This window comes from Myxocyprinus asiaticus, chromosome 45, assembly GCF_019703515.2.
Source record: "Myxocyprinus asiaticus isolate MX2 ecotype Aquarium Trade chromosome 45, UBuf_Myxa_2, whole genome shotgun sequence".
In the NCBI taxonomy this organism is placed as follows: domain Eukaryota; kingdom Metazoa; phylum Chordata; class Actinopteri; order Cypriniformes; family Catostomidae; genus Myxocyprinus; species Myxocyprinus asiaticus.
In genome coordinates, this window is record NC_059388.1 from 455,676 (window position 1) to 473,661 (window position 17,986).

Genomic DNA, 17,986 nt, shown 5'->3' on the forward strand with positions numbered 1-17,986 from the left:
AACTAAGTGCAATACACAGTTTAGTCTTTCTTATATTTATCCAACACATCCAACCTCTTCTGCCATTTCATTCCTCTGAAAAAAAAACATTTGCACTGTATATAACAGAAGTGCAAATCTAATACAATCTGTTATGTACAATGTAAATACAAATTCCACGTGTATGTGTGTATGTATGTATGTATGTGTGTGTCTGTCTGTATGTATGTGTATAATTATTTTTTATTTTCTATTTTTTTATTATTATCTATGCCTTGCTGCTGTTTTTTTATTGTTGTACACTGGAAGCTCCTGGAAGCTCCTGTCACCAAGACAAATTCCTTGTATGTGTAAGCATACTTGGCAATAAAGCTCATTCTGATTCTGATACATGGGTGACATACTGACCTTCTTGTAGATCTGGCATAACAGATAATTGTGGAGTTTGATGTGTCAAGGCTCTGAGCCCCTTGTTTATGTCACTGGTCTGAAGGTCTGGTTGTCTTCCAAAAGTATTCCCAACCACAAACTAGCCCCTTCGTTTATTGGTCCCTTCACTGTTACTAAGTTGTTCAGTCTGGTCGTGGTCCGCCTCAAGCTTCCCCTGTCCCTGAGATGTTTCAGCATCTCTAGAATTGGGGGCCTGGGTAGCTCAGCGAGTAAAGACGCTGACTACCACCCCTGGAGTTCACAAGTTCGAATCCAGGGCATGCTGATTGACTCCAGCCAGGTCTCCTAAGCAACCAAATTGGCCCGGTTGCTAGGGAGGGTAGAGTCACATGGGGTAACCTCCTCGTGGTCGCTATAATGTGGTTCGCTCTCAGTGGGGCGTGTGGGGTGTGTGGTGAGTTGTGTGTGGATGCCGCGGTGGATGGCATTAAGCCTCCACACGTGTTATGTCTCCGCGGTAATGCACTCAACAAGCCACGTGATAAGATGCTTGGGTTGACAGTCTCAGACGCAGAGGCAACTGAGATTCGTCCTCCGCCACCATGAGGACTTAGAGCGCATTGGAAATTGGGCATTCCAAATTGGGGAGAAAAAAAACATCTCCAGAATTAAGCCAGTTTTCTGTTCCTCCCTTAACTCTACAACTCCCTCTTCTCTTCCTCCTCCTCATTGATGGGGTCCCCGCATATACAGTCAAGAAGCTGCCGGATGTCAGGCGAAGTGGTCATAGCCCAAAACACTCTGGATCACTCCCTCATTGATGAATCCCATCAGCATCAAGAGTCTGCCTGTCTGGGAGTGCTCTTAAGGCGGGGGTGTACTGTCGGAATTCCAGGCTGATTGTAGGTAAACTCTACACTTCATTTGATTACATCCCTGGCCCCCCTTCCCTCGTCCCTTTTCCTCCTCACTGCCAGCTTATCTTACCCTGTGGATGTGCTTTTGGCATGTTGATGTCTACAGCCTGTTGCCTTGGTGCTTCTATCACCTTCTCCAACCTAAACCGTCCTCCTATGTCTCTCCACCTGGCCTATGCTACCTATTCTGTTTGGCTCCAGTAACCAGTGACAGTTCTTATTATGTGCTAAAAAGATTTTTTGGCTTTAATTTGCTAACTTCTAACTGTTTGTTTTTGCGATCTCCTTTCTGCAAGCCTTACACAAACAGCTTCAGCTTCACGTTAACAACCCCTTAATAACAAGTTCTTCTTCATCTTGACTTGTTTAGGACACATCCCCTCTGTATTTTCACATTACTGTATGTGCCTTCATCTCTCTCAAGTGTAAATAACCTACAGCTGTCCTATCCACTGACAGCCAAGTGGATATACACTACCGTTCAAAAGTTTGGAGTAACTTGCCTGAAATATTTCTCATGATCTTAAAAATCTTTTGATCTGAAGGTGTATGCTTAAATGTTTGAAATTAGTTTTGTAGACAAAAATATAATTGTGCCACCATATTAATTTATTTCATTACAAAACTACAATTTTATAAAAAATAAAAATAAAAAGTTTTTGAAATGGATGAACCGAATAATAAAGAAAAGCAGCCAATAATTGCCCAGCATATACAGTTGTGCTCAAAAGTTTGCATACCCTTGGAGAATTGGTAATATATGTAACATTTTTAAAGAAAACATGAGTGAGCAGGCAAAACACATTTCTTTTATTTCTTATGGGATTCATATTCAACTGTTGGATATAACAGAATGGCACAATTATAAAACAAAACATGGAAACAAAGAAAAAAAATGAAATGACCCCTGTTCAAAAGTCTGCACACCCTTAGTTCTTAATACTGTGTATTGCCCCCTTTAGCATCAATGACAGCGTGCAGTCTTTTGTAATAGTTGTCTATGAGGCCCCAAATTCTTGCAGGTGGTATAGCTGCCCATTCGTCTTGGCAAAATGCCTCCAGGTCATGCAAAGTCTTTGGTCATCTTGCATGAACTGCACGTTTGAGATCTCCCCAGAGTGGCTCGATGATATTAATGTCAGAAGACTGTGATGGCCACTCCAGAACCTTCACCTTTTTCTGCTGTAACCACTGGAGGGTCAACTTGGCCTTGTGCTTAGGGTCATTGTCGTGCTAGAAATTCCAAGAGCGTCCCATGCGCAGCTTTAGTGCAGAAGAATGCAAATTGTCTGCCAGTATTTTCTGATAACATGCTGCATTCATCTTGCCATCAATTTTCACAAGATTCCCTGTGCCTTTAGAGCTCACACACCCCCAAAACATCAGTGATCCACCACCATGCTTCACAGTGGCCTTGTTGGCCTTGTTGTCCCCTCTCCAAACATAGCGCTTATGGTTGTGACCATAAAGCTCTATTTTGGTCTCGTCACTCTAAATTACAATGTGCCAGAAGCTGTGAGGTGTGTCAAGGTGTTGTCGGGCATATTGTAACTAGGCTTTTTTGTGGCATTGGCACAGTAAAGGCTTCTTTCTGGCAACTCGACAGAATGAACTCATTTTTGTTCAAGTATCGTCGTATTGTGCTCCTTGAAACAACCACACCGCCTTTTTCCAGAGCAGCCTGTATTTCTCCTGAGGTTACCTGTGGGTTTTTCTTTGTATCCCGAACAATTCTTCTGGCAGTTGTGGCTGAAATCTTTCTTGGTCTACCTGACCTTGGCTTAGTATCAAGAGATCCCCGAATTTTCCACTTCTTAATAAGTGATTGAACAGTACTGACTGGCATTTTCAAGGCTTTGGGTATCTTTTTATATCCTTTTCCATCTTTATAAAGTTCCATTACCTTGTTACGCAGGTCTTTTGACAGTTCTTTTCTGCTCCCCATGGCTCAGTATCTAGCCTGCTCAGTACATCCACGTGAGAGCTAGCAAACTCATTGACTATTTATACACAGACACTAATTGTAATTTAAAAAGCCACAGGTGTGGGATATTAACCTTTAATTGCCATTTAAACCTGTGTGTGTCACCATGTGTGTCTGTAACAAGGCCAAACATTCAAGGGTATGTAAACTTTTGATCAGGGCCATTTGGGTGATTTCTGTTATCATTATGATTTAAAAAGGAGCCAAACAACTATGTGATAATAAATGGCTTCATATGATCACTATCCTTAAATAAAAGACATGATCAGTCCTATTTTCAAAATCAATGCCAAAATTTCACAATTTCTGCCAGGGTATGCAAAATTTTGAGCACAACTGTAGATGAGAACTCCTTCAATACTGTTTAAAAAGCATCCCAGGGTGATACCTCAAGAAGTTGGTTTAGAAAATGTCAAGAGTACATTTCTGAAAAATCTAGGCAAAGTGTGGCCACTTTGAAGAAGCTAAAATATAACACAGTTTTGATTTATTTTGGATTTTTTTAGTCACAACATAATTCCCATAGTTCCATTTCTATTATTCCATAGTTGTGATGACTTTACTATTATTCTAAAATGTGAGAAAAAAAAAATAATAATAATAATAAATAAAGAATGAGTAAGTGACCCTAAACTTCTGAATGGTAGTGTATCTACCATGGTACAAATGATAAAACAAAATCTCTACCAGTTGACACATTTCTGCCGTTGCACAGTATATACCATCATACTACACAGCCCTTAACCAGGTCACCCATTTGAAAAGGACATTAACAATATTCAGTACATGTAAATCAATGACATTGTTATCCTAAGCTTGTATTCATGCAATCATTGTATTGATTAACAGAGTGATGGTCCTGAAGATGATAAACTCACTTCTTGAATATTGTGTTTGGCTCTCTTGTCTGAGGGATGCATGATGTTGCCCATTATCTTTGCATTCCCACAAACCACCAGTGCCTCATCAGGGCTGTCTGTGTTGATGCCAATCTTCCCATGATGCACCACTGACTCCGGGACATGTCCTCTTTGCCAAAGTACGTCACTGTCATTCTCAAACTGTCCGGGATTGGACGCCTTTAAATGGAGAGATGAAGAAATCTAGCACTCAAACCATTATTAATTCTGATCCATTCAACATACAGTATACATGTTACAATTAGTCATATACAAATAAGTAAAAAGAACTTTGAATGGAGACTTTCCCTCGCTAAAGCTAAAGTCCTTGAGGAAAAAGGGAAATATTTATATTTGTACAATATATTCATTTGGCATTTTTATCTAAAGCGATTTTATGATATAAAATAAGACTTTATACTGATAATCAACACTAAATAGCAATAATTATCTACAATGACATTTTATTCCACTACTTTTACTATTTTTTCCACTTGTCTAGCACAGGGATATGGTAAAATAGCACTTACCCTGACAATGATTCTCTCTGATACATTGGCAACCAGCAGGAAATGCTCTTCTTTCACAGTAGCATACAGACCAACTACCATCAGAAAGTACCTAACAAACATAAACAGCCAAACTCTAATATACACACAGTCACTGTCAAAACATTCAAACAGAAATGTGGATATTTCTTATTTAAACATTCCAGCCTGTTGTAAAAATAAAGCTAATTTATATTTAACCTCCTGAGACACCACGTCCACCTGTGTGGACATTACGTTTCGGCTTTGCTATATGCAACGCATAATTTAATTACATTTAAACTGACTGATCTCAGTTCAGGAGACTCTGGGCTGTCAGTAAAGGGTTAAACTTTTGACACACTGAGTCATGTGATCAAACAATATGGCATTGATCACAGCGGAGTTTGTCTTTGTGAGAAACACCAACAAAACTGCATCTGGTGAGAAACCTAATTAAGTTTTTACATTGACACCTGTTTGAGTCAAAAGATTAGAGTCTCTAGTTTCATACTAGAAAAATATATATATATATTTTTTTTTTGTTTGTTTGTTTTTTATTTATCGTGAAACGGCACATTGTTAAACACAATGACCACATTCATGGACTGTATGCTCAGCTTCAGTCAAAAGATCCTATATTCACTGTGCATTATCACAATGAGAATCAATGCGTTCATCCAAAAACTGGAAAATGTGTCTTTCAGAGGCTTTATATGGAGTTAGGATGAAAATAAGATGCATTTCAAACTGTTCTGAGACCAGTGCAGACAGACAGCACACTGGAGGTTAAGTCAATTACTAAATAGGGAGCAAGGGAGCATCCTATAGCTCTCTATGCAGTTAAGTGCATTCACTCCTAAAATCTGATCAAAAGTTCAGTTTCAGGCTGCAGATGATGTTTGGATCACTCAACATGTTTGACAGACATGTGACAATGATAATCAGTACATAGATTCAGAATTTATAATGTATCATTTTATTTTAACATGATTGACAGTGATTGGATGATGCTGGCCAATAATTTTAAATCAGAATTATTTATGCCTATTTCTGATGTAATGTCTCAAAAACATAAATAATCAACACTCTTGGAAACATAAACAATTTGATTAAAACAAATCTAACTTTTTAAGCTTGATATTATTTAAAATTGTACAACTTAGTCCCACTGTCAACATATTTGGACATAAATGTTTAGAAAAACTATTTGGTAAAAATAGTTTTCCTAAATAATATATATATTATGTATTTTTTTATTTTATATTATTTATTTATTTATTTGCATCTTTCTTAGGGGATACTAGTTACAAATCAAAAAGGGGAATGGAAACATCACACATCAGTCACACAGGGGTCTCAGGAGGTTAAAGGTCAAATTTGCAGGGACATTGCAATTTTTTAAACATAAGATAAATAGTGGTTCTCTGGTTTTGCTTCAGGACATAGATATTATATTGGAAATGAAGTGGCAACCCAACACAATACCAGAACTGTTTATTGCACAAGTACTTAAAAATCAAACATTAATTGTATTTTCAATTTCTCTTGAATTTTGATGGTTTCATGTTCTCGGCATTAATAATTGTCAAAATAATCCGTACAAAACACATTGTGATCAACAAAGCGTTTATTCTCACTGCGAGTGAATCTGTATTTAATGTGGTCTGGGTTGTATTTCCTTTTACAATCAGCAAAAAAGATATGGGAAGTGTTTTTTCTCCCCTTTTAAAAGTTGCTAGCTGTTTCATTTTGCTATTCTTACTTTGCATGATTATATGGTCCACTGAATATTATTATTTGCATTTAGCATTGTTTGTACTCTGCTGTCTGTCAGAACAGACCTGAGACCTATTTTAGGGTTATGACCCACCAGTTGAGAAGCAATGCTTTAAATGAGAAGTCTTTCAAACAGTATGGCCCCTGGACCCTACACTACAACAGACACCTGAGTCATTATGGCATGTCCAACCGCAGAAGTTCCTGTTTTTTTCCACTGTGTTGTCAGCCATGTTGCTAAGCTACTAATGCTGTAGCTGCACTACTAATAATACAATAAGTAACAACAATCCCTTAACAACCATAAATGTGTAACCACCTGAATGATGCAACTATTCCAATGAACTGTTACTAGTGATGCAAGTAATGCTGCTATTAGCTCTTTCTTAAGCTGCACCCCCCATTAAACTCTGAGTCTAGGTTTATAGTCTAGGTCTTGGTTATAACATTTGTAATGGTTAAAATGCTAAAAATGAGAATATGTCTAAAAGTCAAAAATATCTTTGAGAGTTAAGATTGACAGACCCAAAGAACTTTGACATTGATCCAGTCTGAATTGATACAGTTAGTTAGAATCAATATCACATCTGTATGTAGAGATAAAATGGTTTGACTCACCTCTGATCTGGATTGGGTTTGCCCTTCTTCCTCATGTTATTTGAAGTGGTTTCACTGAAGTGTAATCGGCCTAATGTTACCTTGGTGATTTTGTCTCCTGGAAGATTTACTCTAAAAGGAGGAGAATTCTCTGCTATTAAACCTATTTTTATACAGGACATCACGTGATTTGCAAACAACAATTGTTTTTGAACACCCAAAAGGTGTCATCGATGTGTAAATGTGGACGACCATGTGTTTATAACTTATCATGCATTATCTGTCTGACGTCAGAGACTTGCAGACGTTAGGGTCAGAAGTGTTTTTTGCGGTTTAGTTTTAATATATGTGCTTTTTGGAATGGGAAGAAGGTTTTGAGTTCTGAAAATTATTGTGTTTTATCTCCAAACATCCAGGAACATTTTGTTCCTCATGATAGGAACCCTTTAAATAAATGGAAAACCAAACCTAATTTCTTTTTACTAAACTTTAACAGACCACAAAACAGCCATCGCTAGCATGCATTAAGTGTCCTGAGACTCACTTGACTGGCAGGAAAGGCTTCTTACTGCGGTCTGACTGGGACTGTTCTATGGTAATGAAGTGATTCTGCGCTTCCAGCTAAAAAAAAAAAAAAAAAAAAGAAATCTGCATTCAGATGTTTTAATACAAAGGCCACAAATACATACAAATTTGTTGTGAAAATTGTGTGAAATGTAGTATCTTTGGCCATGTTGTCATACCTTGATCCCAAACACCTTCACATGGAAGTTCTCCACAGGCATGGGTCCAGCTGCTGTTTCGACATATCTGGGATCCCCAACCATTCCGATGTGAACTGTAACCTGGAAGTGGTTCTTCTTCTGACACACAAAGGCTTCATCCGCTGTAGAGTAGCTGAAACCCTTATCTGTGTCCACATGGTAACCTGGAGGTGGTCTGAAGAATATATGGCAAAAAACACAAGTGAAGGCATAAGCTTCAAACATGGACTGTGTAGTATATATGAAATAATACGTTTTAATGCTAAAAGAGAACTTGCCTTCTAATTATCAATTTATCTAATTATCTAATTGTGCTACTGTATTAATGTTTGCTACAATACATGAATCAATAGATAAAAGGTCCTCAGGGATTACATGAAAATTCCATATACAACAAAATAACTTTGATTTAACCTCGTGTGACCCTGCGTCCACATGCATGGACGTTGTACTTTGGCTTCACTATACAAAATGCATAATTTTAATCAATTTAAATGAATACTGTTCACAAGACTTAAGACTGTCATTTAAGGGTTAAACTTCTGCTGCACCGAGTCGTGTGACACAACAGCATGCCGTCGATTTCCTTGAAGTGCTTCAATGGGCGCAGAGCCAACAAAAGTGCCTCTGGTAAGAAACCTTGTTAAGTATTTAATTTGAAACCTGTTTGGGTGTAAAGAGTAGCATCTCTTATTTCGTTTGATATGCCGCTTTAAAAAATGCATTCATTTTTAAACATGATGTCCACAAATGTGGATATTGGGACATTATTCCCTCAAAAGTTGAAAAAACATTCGTTATTTTGAATAACTTTCAAAATAACATTAACACATCTGTGGGTCATTTCACAATTTAGTTATATTTTATTTTGTTATCACAATATGTACAATGTACAATATTATTATATTCATTAACATTAGTAAATGCATTCCTATATTTACTGTGCATTTTCACATTGTGAATAAATGGGTTCATCCAAAAGCTGAATAATTTTGCTTTCAGAGGCTTTATATGGAGTTAGGATGAAAATAAGGTGCATTTCAAACTGTTCTGAGACCAGTGCAGACAGACAGCACACTGGAGGTTTAGTCATTCACTAAATAGGGAGCAAGGGAGCATCCTATAGCTCTCTATGTAGTCAGTAAAACACCACACATTCAAATAGTAATAAATGAGCTTTTAAACAAGACTTAAAAACAGACACAGATTCAGCAGATCTAATGTCCCAGTGCAAGCTGTTCCATAATCGTGGGGCCTTCACTACAAATGCTCTATCACCTTTTGTTTTACATCTGGATCTTCGAACAGCCAACAGTTCATGACAAAAAGATCTAAGAGGTCTAACTGTTTTGTAGTCTTAAAAGTTAAAATATTCTGGTGCCAACCCATGTAATGCTTTATATGTAATTAATAAACTCTTAAAATCAACCCTAAAATGAATTGGTAGCCAATGTAAGGATGATAAAACTGAAGTAATATGATTAGAAGATCTAGTGCATGTCAAAATCTAGCTGCAGCATTTTGCACTGATTGTAACTCTGCTAAAATGCATTGATTTAAAGTATAAAACAGTGCATTTCATTAATCAAGGAGAAACTAAATAAAAGCGATAAGCTTCTCTCTATCCCTAAAATTCAAAACATGGCTAACCTAGGAAATGTTCCATAACTGATAAAAACATGACTGAACTAACTGCCTGACTTGATTTTAAAAATTTAAATTTGTATCAAAATAGACTGAATATTTGGGACCACCTGACTAAGTGCTGGCTCAATTTGACTTTTTTCTAAAACCATGACCGATAATAACAACCTCTGTTTTATCAGAATTTAACTGAAGGAAATTAAATGCCATCATTTTTTTAAAAATCTACAATACAAGCTTGAAGAACATTTAAATTAATCAGATCAATGGGATTCAGTGGCAAATACAATTGCAGGCCATCTGCATTGCATTGAAAAGTAGTTTTTGTTATTAACAATTTTATTGATTCCAAAGATAAAACATACAAACACAACATTAAAAAATGGAATCAATTATTCACATTATTCCCCGCCTTCTGATTGGCACAGCCAGAAGGTGGGTGTGTCTTTAAGACCCAACCTATACAATCTAGTAGAACCGATGCAAAATCTTAAATTGCATCAGAAGGACCCTTACATCTCTAGATGCAGTCTTGATGCTTTTTAGGATCCTAGCCCACACTCCCTCCTCCAATACCAGGTTTAAATCCTTCTCCCATAATCTCTTGAGAGAAGATGAAGCTCCATCTCCATCAGGGAGTAATACACAGATGCTTCATGACCTTTCCCAAAAGCAGCAATCACCATTTCCAGAGTATATGCTGCTTTAGGGGGGTGTACACTACTCCCAAAAATAGTACAGAGCAGGTGTCGCAGCTGTAAATACCTAAAGAACTGGGATCTAGGAATCTTAAAATGTTGAACCAAATTATCAAAAGATCTCAATACTCCACTCTCATATAGTTCACCGAGTGTAGTAACCCCCCTCCCAGTCCACTCTGACCAACAGAAAGGGGACTTATTAATATGTAATTTAGGGTTCAGCCATATGCTTGAGGCAACATTTAAATAAATGTCCGAATTAAACACTCTGGACACTTTTGTCCAAACCACGTGCAGATGCTAGATAACGGGGTGTGACTTAACTTCTCCAGTTAGTTTGATCGAAAGGCTTTGCAATGGCTAAATAGAGGCAAGGACTTCCTGTTCAATATGAAACCAGGGAGGGGCTCTCTCAGGTGGGAGCGACCAATGGGCCAAATGTCTGAGACCGAATGTATAATAATAAAACAAAATCTTGGGTAGGCCTAACTTTGTCAATCGGCCTATGTAACTTATTGAAATGTAACCTGGGACGCTTACCATTCCAAATAAAGGACCTCGCTATGCTATCAAATTGTTTGAAATAAGAGAGGGAGACATCTACAGGGAGAGACTGTAGCAGGTAGTTAAATGTTGGAATACAATTCATTTTAATAACATTAACTTTCCCAATCATAGATAAATGTAATGAAGCCCACATCGAAAGCGAAAATCATACTCCTTTCTTATCATGGCTGCTAATGGTTCCAGGGCAAGACAGAACAATAATGGGGAAAGAGGGCAACCCTGCCGGGTGCCCCTATTCAGAGTAAAATTATCTGAAATTAATTCATTTGTTTGTACCACCGCTACAGGGTGTCTATAAAGTAACTTAATCCATCCAATAAAAGTATTTACGAACCCATATATTTCCAAAATCTTAAAAAGATAATCCCATTCTACCATATCAAACGTCTTTTCGGTGTCAAGTGAGATGGCAGTGACCGGAGTCTGATCATTCGCCACTGACCACATGATATTGATGAAACACCTAATGTTATCAGAAGAGCTACGACCCTGAATAAACCCCAGCTGATCTATACGTATAAGAGATGTCATAACTTTACTTAGTCGGTTAGCTAGAATTTGTGACAAAATTCTAGCTGATCTAGCTGGATCAGGGAAATTGGATGGTAACTTTTAAACTCGCTTGGATCTTTGTCCTTTTTAAGAATCAGACTGATCCGGGCTTGTGTCATGGTTGGCGGAAGTTTTCCATTCTTTAATGATTCCGTATAAACTTCGAACAAAAGTGGAGCCAATTCTGTAACATAAGATCTAAAAAATTCTGTGGCAAAACCATCTGGCCCCAGAGCCTTGCCTGTAGGCAAGGCCTTAAATACCTCGTCAAGCTCCTCCAAGGTTATCTCAGAATCAAGATCATTTTTTGCTCAGTCATCAATTTAGGGAGTTCTAATGGTTCCACAAATTTTCTAATATCTTCATCAGTAGACGAAGACATGGAACTATAAAGATCAAGATAGAACTCTTTAAAAGCATTATTAATATCAGTGGCCGAGGTAACAATTTCACCACCAGCAGATTTTACTGAGGGAATGGTAGAAAAAGACTCTCTCTGCTTTATATATCTAGCCAAAAGCTTCCCTGCTTTATCCCCTGACACAAAGTATGACTGTCTTGCCCTGAATAACCAAAACTCCACTTTCTGCAACAAAATAGTATTATATCTGTATTTCAATCGGGTCAATTCTCTGAGGCCATCAGACGACATTCGGTGCTTCAGCTCTGCCTCTGCACTTTTAATATTCCCTTCCAACTCCACGAGTTCTCGCGCTTTGGATTTTTTGGTAAATGAGGCATACTGTATGATCCGACCCCTAAGAACTGCCTTAAATGCCTCCCAAGCCACGCCGACAGAAGATATTGAGGACCAGTTGGTTTCCATATAAACATTGATTTCAGGCTTTAACATTTGTTGGAAAGCAGGATTTTGTAAAAGGGATACATTAAAGCGCCAACTATATGATTTCTTTTGCTCCGTACGTGACAACATCTCTAAACTCACCAGAGCATGATCTGAGACTAAGATGTTTCCAATTCAGCAATCTACAACAGATGAAATGAGGGACTTAGATATAAAAAATAAAAAATAATCTATTCTACAATAAATCTTATGGACTAATGAAAAACATTTATAGTCCCTACCAGATGGGTTCAAAAATCTCCAAATATCTGTAAGACCAAGATTTTTACACATCCTGTGAAGCGTCAATGTTGCTCTAGGGGGCTTACACACTTTTGCTTCACTATGATCAAGGACTGAGTCCATCAAAAGATTAAAGTCTCCTCACAATATTATATCATGAGGGGTGCCAGCGGCTTGCAACATCCCTTCAAGATCTACAAAAAAGCCCTGATCATCAGCATTAGGTGCGTAAATATTAGCCAAATCAACATTTAAGTGTCTTTTTATATCTCCAGAGCCCGAGAATTTTGAATTTTTTGACATATTGACTTCAAAGAGCAAATATGTAGCAGGGTGTATCAAATCTCACCAGATTATAACACAAAAATAACTAAAAACTAGCAAAGTGCGCAGAGCTCGTCGCCTACACATCTGCTCCTCGCATGGCACCACGTGCAATCGATAATACACTTTTAAAAAAAAAAGTAACATTGTATTACCATGATTTTAACATGTAAATTTCACAATGTCTTTCACAACGCTGTGGTGGAATTTTGGCCCACTCTTCTTTGCAGAACTGCTTTAGTTCAGCCACATTGGAGGGTTTTCAAGCATGACCTGCCCGTTTAAGGTCCTGCCACAGCATCTCAATTGGGTTCAAGTCAGGACTTTGACTAGGCCACTCCAAAACTTTAATTTTGCTTCTTTTTAGCCATTCAGAGGTGGATTTTCTGGTAGAGAGCAGAATTCATGTTTCCCTCAATTATTGCAAGTCGCCCTGGCCCTGAAGCAGCAAAGCATCCCCACACCATCACACTACCACCACCATGCTTGACTGTAGGTATGAAGTTCTTTTTGTGGAATTCTGTGTTTGATTTATGCCAGATGTAACAGAACCCCTGTCTTCCAAACAGTTCCACTTTTGACTCATCAGTCCACAGAACATTATCCCAAAAGGTTTGTGGATCATCAAACAGTGTTTTGGCAAAATTCAGATGAGCCTTTATGTTCTTCTGGGTTAGCAGTGGTTTTTGCTTTGCCACTCTTCCATGGATGGTATTTTTGGCCAGTGTTTCTGATGGTGGAGTTATGAACAATGCACTTTATTGATGCAAGAGAGGCCTGCAGTTCTTTAGATGTTGTCCCTGGCTTTTTTGTGACTTCCTGGATGAGTCGTTGCTGTGCTCTTGGAGGAATTTTGGAAGGTCGCCACTTCTGGGCAGGTTCACTACTGTGCCAAGTTTTCTCCATTTGGAGATAATGGATCTCACCGTGGTTCTTTGGAGTCCCAGATTCTTTGAAATAGCTTTGTAACCCCTCCCAGACTGATGTATATCAATCACCTTTTTCCTCATCATTTCTGGAATTTCTTTCGACCCTGGCATAGTGTGCTACTGGGTGAGACCTTTTAGCCAACTTCAAGCTGCTGAAAAAGTTCTATTTAGGTGTTGATTTGATTGAACAGGGCTGGCAGTAATCAGGCCTTGGTGTGTCTAGTCCAGCTGAACTCCATTATGAATGCAGTTTCATAGATTTGTGGAGTTAGTAACTAAGAGGGGAAATACTTTTTCACAAAGGTCCAGTTGGTATTGGATAATTTTTTTTCTTCAATAAATAACATTATCATTTAAAAACTGTATTGTTTGTTCACTCATATTGCCTTTGTTTTATGTTATATTTAGTTAGAATTTTTGTTTCAATTTAGTATATGCACAAATTAGAGATATGCACAACAACAGAAGAAATCAGGATGGGGGCAAATATTTTTCAGAGCAATGTAGGAATCACTGAGAAAGTCTTGGTAACTACTTACAGCGTTTCAAATCTGTTATTGCAGAGCGAGCACCACTGACTGGGCTGATACCTGTCCCATGACAGCAGCTGGTGCACACCACCTACTGGACTTCCACTGGGGACATCACTGTCATAAGCTTCACATGTTCCACTGTCTGAACCTGAACACATGAGACATCCAAGGCATACTCATGAGGAAAAATAAGCAGAAAAATACAACTGCTAGCAACAGTTACAGGGCCAAGAACCACAGGAATATTGTCCTGTAACACTGAATACATTTGTGGAATATACCTGGTAGGGCTGCGCAGATCTGTGGAGGTGCTAGCTTAAACCTTTGCTCATACCTTAAGGGCATGGTAGCAATGACAATTACCAAGTTATATTTTGATTTGCCAAACTGTTGTGAAGATATAGCATCACTTCCTGTTTGGTGTCCTCACCATCAAATAGATTGTCATGTTACAATGTGTTTGAAAACTCCACGTTTTGAAAATCAAAAATACACTCATCATGGATCATATTTGTGAGAGACAAAAACACAACTTTTAACCAGACATATTCGGCTGCCAAAGACTCCCTTTACACCAGAAGCAGCTGATTGATAGGACAACTTATTGTTTTGGGGGAAACTGTCATTATGTTTAATGTAATGGTTTTATTGGTCCTTGTTTTGCTGTTTGTTAATTTCTGCTACTTTGAATGTTCTTGTCTCCTTTTACTGTTGTTGTGTTCTTGTTCACTAATTAGTTCTTTCGTATCAGTAGCCCATGTGTTTTCATTGTTTTCCTCGACCTTGTCAGGTAGGTCTTCTACTGAGATTCATTGTCATGGTCAGTTATGTAAGTTTTATTGTAATAAATTGCAATAAATGTTACATTTGATTTATTAAAAGGAAGAGAAAACAGTGTCCGCTATGAAAGTTTTATAGATCATTTTATGATGGATTTGACCAATACTGTATTTTGCAGCTTCAACAAACAGCTTGAAAAAATATTTACATAAAGTAGTACTCACAGAGTGATGGCTTGACCCAGACTGGCTCGGCCCACCTGTGCTGCTCTGTGTTCCCATCGAAAGAGTTTGACCGTGTTCTTTTCTTATTTTCATGTAAGGTATTTCTGTTAAAGCAAATACTACAAAATGTGAATATACTGAATAAGCTGCATAATTATAGTTTCACACAGGTTTGACAAGAGAAAAACTTTCAGCATTCCTTAATAATGTGGTGCAGAACAATTACTCTAAGCATTTTTTGAAGGTACACTACATGGCCAAAAGTATGTGGACACCCAAATACCATGTTCTTATGTGCTTGTTGAACATTTAATTTAAAAACCATGGCCATAGATAGTTGGTCTTCCCTTTGCTGCCTAGGAAGGACTCCTCTAGGAAGACTTTCATTAGATGTTGAACATGGATGCAGGGATTTGCTTTCATATAGACAAGAAAGCACCAGTGAGTTCAGGCACTGATGTTGGGCGATGATGGGGTCAGAATTAGCAGAATTATTTAATTAGCGAGACTAGTGATTTATAATAGTTGACTTATTAGTGCTTATTAGTTTAGTCGAATTTGACTAGGCGTGACGTCATCCTCCGCTAACCCACCCCCACCACACACAAAAAAAAAAAACAGGTGGGGCAGAAATTCCACCCCCCTAGCCATTTAATTTTACTGAAATAGGCCACTGCCATCAGGGAATACCATTGCCATGCAACAATGTTTTGGTAGGTGGCACGTGTCAAATTGGCGTCCACATGAATGGCTGGACCCAGGGTTTCCCAGCAGAACATTGCCCAGAGCATAACACTCCCTCCACCGGCTTGTCGTCTTCCCACAGTGCATCCTGGTGCCATCACTTCAACCAGGTAAACAGCGCACACATACACGGTCGTCCACATGATGTAGAAGAAAACACCCTGTCGCCGGTTTGTGGTTTTTCTCTCCTCGGACCACTGTCGGTAGGTACTCACCACTGCTGACCGGGAGCACCTCACAAGCCTTGCCATTTCAGATGTTCTGACCCAGTCGTCTGACCATAACAATTTGGCCCTTCTCAAAGTCACTCAGGTCTTTACTCCTGCCCATTTCTCCTGCATTCAACACATTGACTATGAGAACTGATTGTTCGCTTACCATCTAATCTACCCAGACCTTGACATGTGGCCTTGTTAGGAGATGATCAATGTTATTCGTTTTACCTGTGCGTGGTCATAATGTTTTGGCTCATCAGTATAAACCATTATGTTATCTCCTCGTAAGTACTTTTTTATTAGAAATGTGCATCAATAGTTAGGTATACGTCAAGCTGTGATGTAGCTAAAAGTGTAGCCTGGACTGCCTGTAACTGTTTGTGGTTTACCCTTCTCTTACAGCCGCTTGTACAGATGATTACGGGTGGACACAGGATCTAGTGTGCAAGATGAACATGCATTCCATCATGACATTATACTCCAACTTAAAGCACTTTTCTAATTGGCGCCGATTTGCATTCTTAAAGGAGTGAAAATCAATGGGGTCTGATGTCCAAACACAAAGTTGTACTGATCACGTCATGCCTTTTTAATTATTATGCTTAGCACTAGTATTTCTGTTATATTTAAAGGTCACTTTGCATATTAGGAGGTTACTGTAGCATCTGTGTCATCCTTATCAAAGTACATTTGTGCCATCAGCCTCCACTCCCGCTGGCAAGTTTTCGAAACATAGGATGGCAGGGAAAGAGTCATTTATATTTATGAATAAAGCAATAACTGTTTGGACGATTCATTAATATTAATCAGGAAAGCACTAACTGATTGGTCAGAGAAACTATAACCAAACCCCTAAACCTGGTAAAGCTTTCCTCATCAATATGCATAAGTCTTCCCTTGCCATCCTATGCTTTGGAAATCCACCACCAGCTGTATTTCCTACAAACGCATTTTGTAAATTACGTTGAAAGCGACTAGTTGACATCAGACTGACAGTGTTGACTACATTAGTTATAGTCGACTAGTCTTTGCAACCCCTAGTCTGAATCATCTCAAAGGAGTTTAGTGGAGTTCTGGTGCAGGACAGTCAGGTTCTTCCACACTAGACTCAGAAAATAATTTTACTGGTGGCATCTTATGACAGTGCCACGTTAAATGCCCACTGAGCTCTTTGGTACACCCCATTCTCTTAAGAAAATGCCTAAGAAGATTTTTCGGCTGTATGCTTGATTTTAACACATGCTAGTAATGGATTCAGCTGAAACAGCCGACCCGTTAATAAGAAGGTGGTGTCCTCATACTTTTGGCAACGGTGTGTGCCAGGGCAATAGGTTTTAAAAGACTTCTCTAGGATGGTATAAATAAACAGAACAGAACATACAGCACAAACCTATCCTTACCCTAGATGTTGGTCATGCTTTGGGGTCATATACACAGTCTCTGGGCATGTAGCATGGGGAACATATAGAGAGACAGTAGAAGTATTAACGGGATTATGCCCCCCTGGAAGGCCCATTTGTGGGCCCTGAGACAGCTGCTGGACACCATGGTTAGGTGGATTATTGGATGCGTTAGCTTGTATGTAACTCTCAGTTGTGTTGACACACTGAGGCAGAGTACAAGAATCATAGGAAATGTGAACCAAAGCAGGTGAACTGGCTTTGATGTGATTCTTGTAAGTTCTGCCAGCACCATACGTTCGTTCCTGTCCTGTACAACCACAACACTCTTGTTTCATGCCTTGGAAGGGAGAAGATGTACTTAAGGAGTGTTCTGATTGACTGTATGTGTCCTGGTTAGCATGTTCAGTAGACCACCTGGAATCTACTGAAAAGAAAAATGGTGTAATG

At 38.6% G+C, this 17,986-nt stretch overlaps 2 protein-coding genes across 4 annotated transcripts in view; one reads left to right on the forward strand and one right to left on the reverse strand.

The window, feature by feature from the left end:
- The window catches only part of LOC127435309 (ubiquitin carboxyl-terminal hydrolase 15-like), a 277,517-nt gene that overhangs the window by 182,561 nt on the left and 76,970 nt on the right, over window positions 1-17,986 (forward strand). The window lies entirely within an intron of this gene.
- LOC127435311 (myelin regulatory factor-like protein) overlaps window positions 1-17,986 on the reverse strand; it is a 61,687-nt gene that overhangs the window by 21,322 nt on the left and 22,379 nt on the right. For 2 of the 3 annotated variants that reach the window (XM_051688700.1, XM_051688698.1), the window contains exons 5-12: window positions 17,537-17,963; window positions 15,178-15,281; window positions 14,180-14,321; window positions 7,816-8,011; window positions 7,617-7,693; window positions 7,094-7,204; window positions 4,700-4,790; window positions 4,149-4,349 (exon numbers count right to left, since the gene is read on the reverse strand). In XM_051688700.1, coding sequence (XP_051544660.1) covers window positions 4,149-4,349; window positions 4,700-4,790; window positions 7,094-7,204; window positions 7,617-7,693; window positions 7,816-8,011; window positions 14,180-14,321; window positions 15,178-15,281; window positions 17,537-17,963 — 1,349 coding nt within the window. The remainder of the gene's footprint in view (window positions 1-4,148; window positions 4,350-4,699; window positions 4,791-7,093; window positions 7,205-7,616; window positions 7,694-7,815; window positions 8,012-14,179; window positions 14,322-15,177; window positions 15,282-17,536; window positions 17,964-17,986) is intronic. The other variant, XM_051688699.1, reaches the window with a different exon arrangement.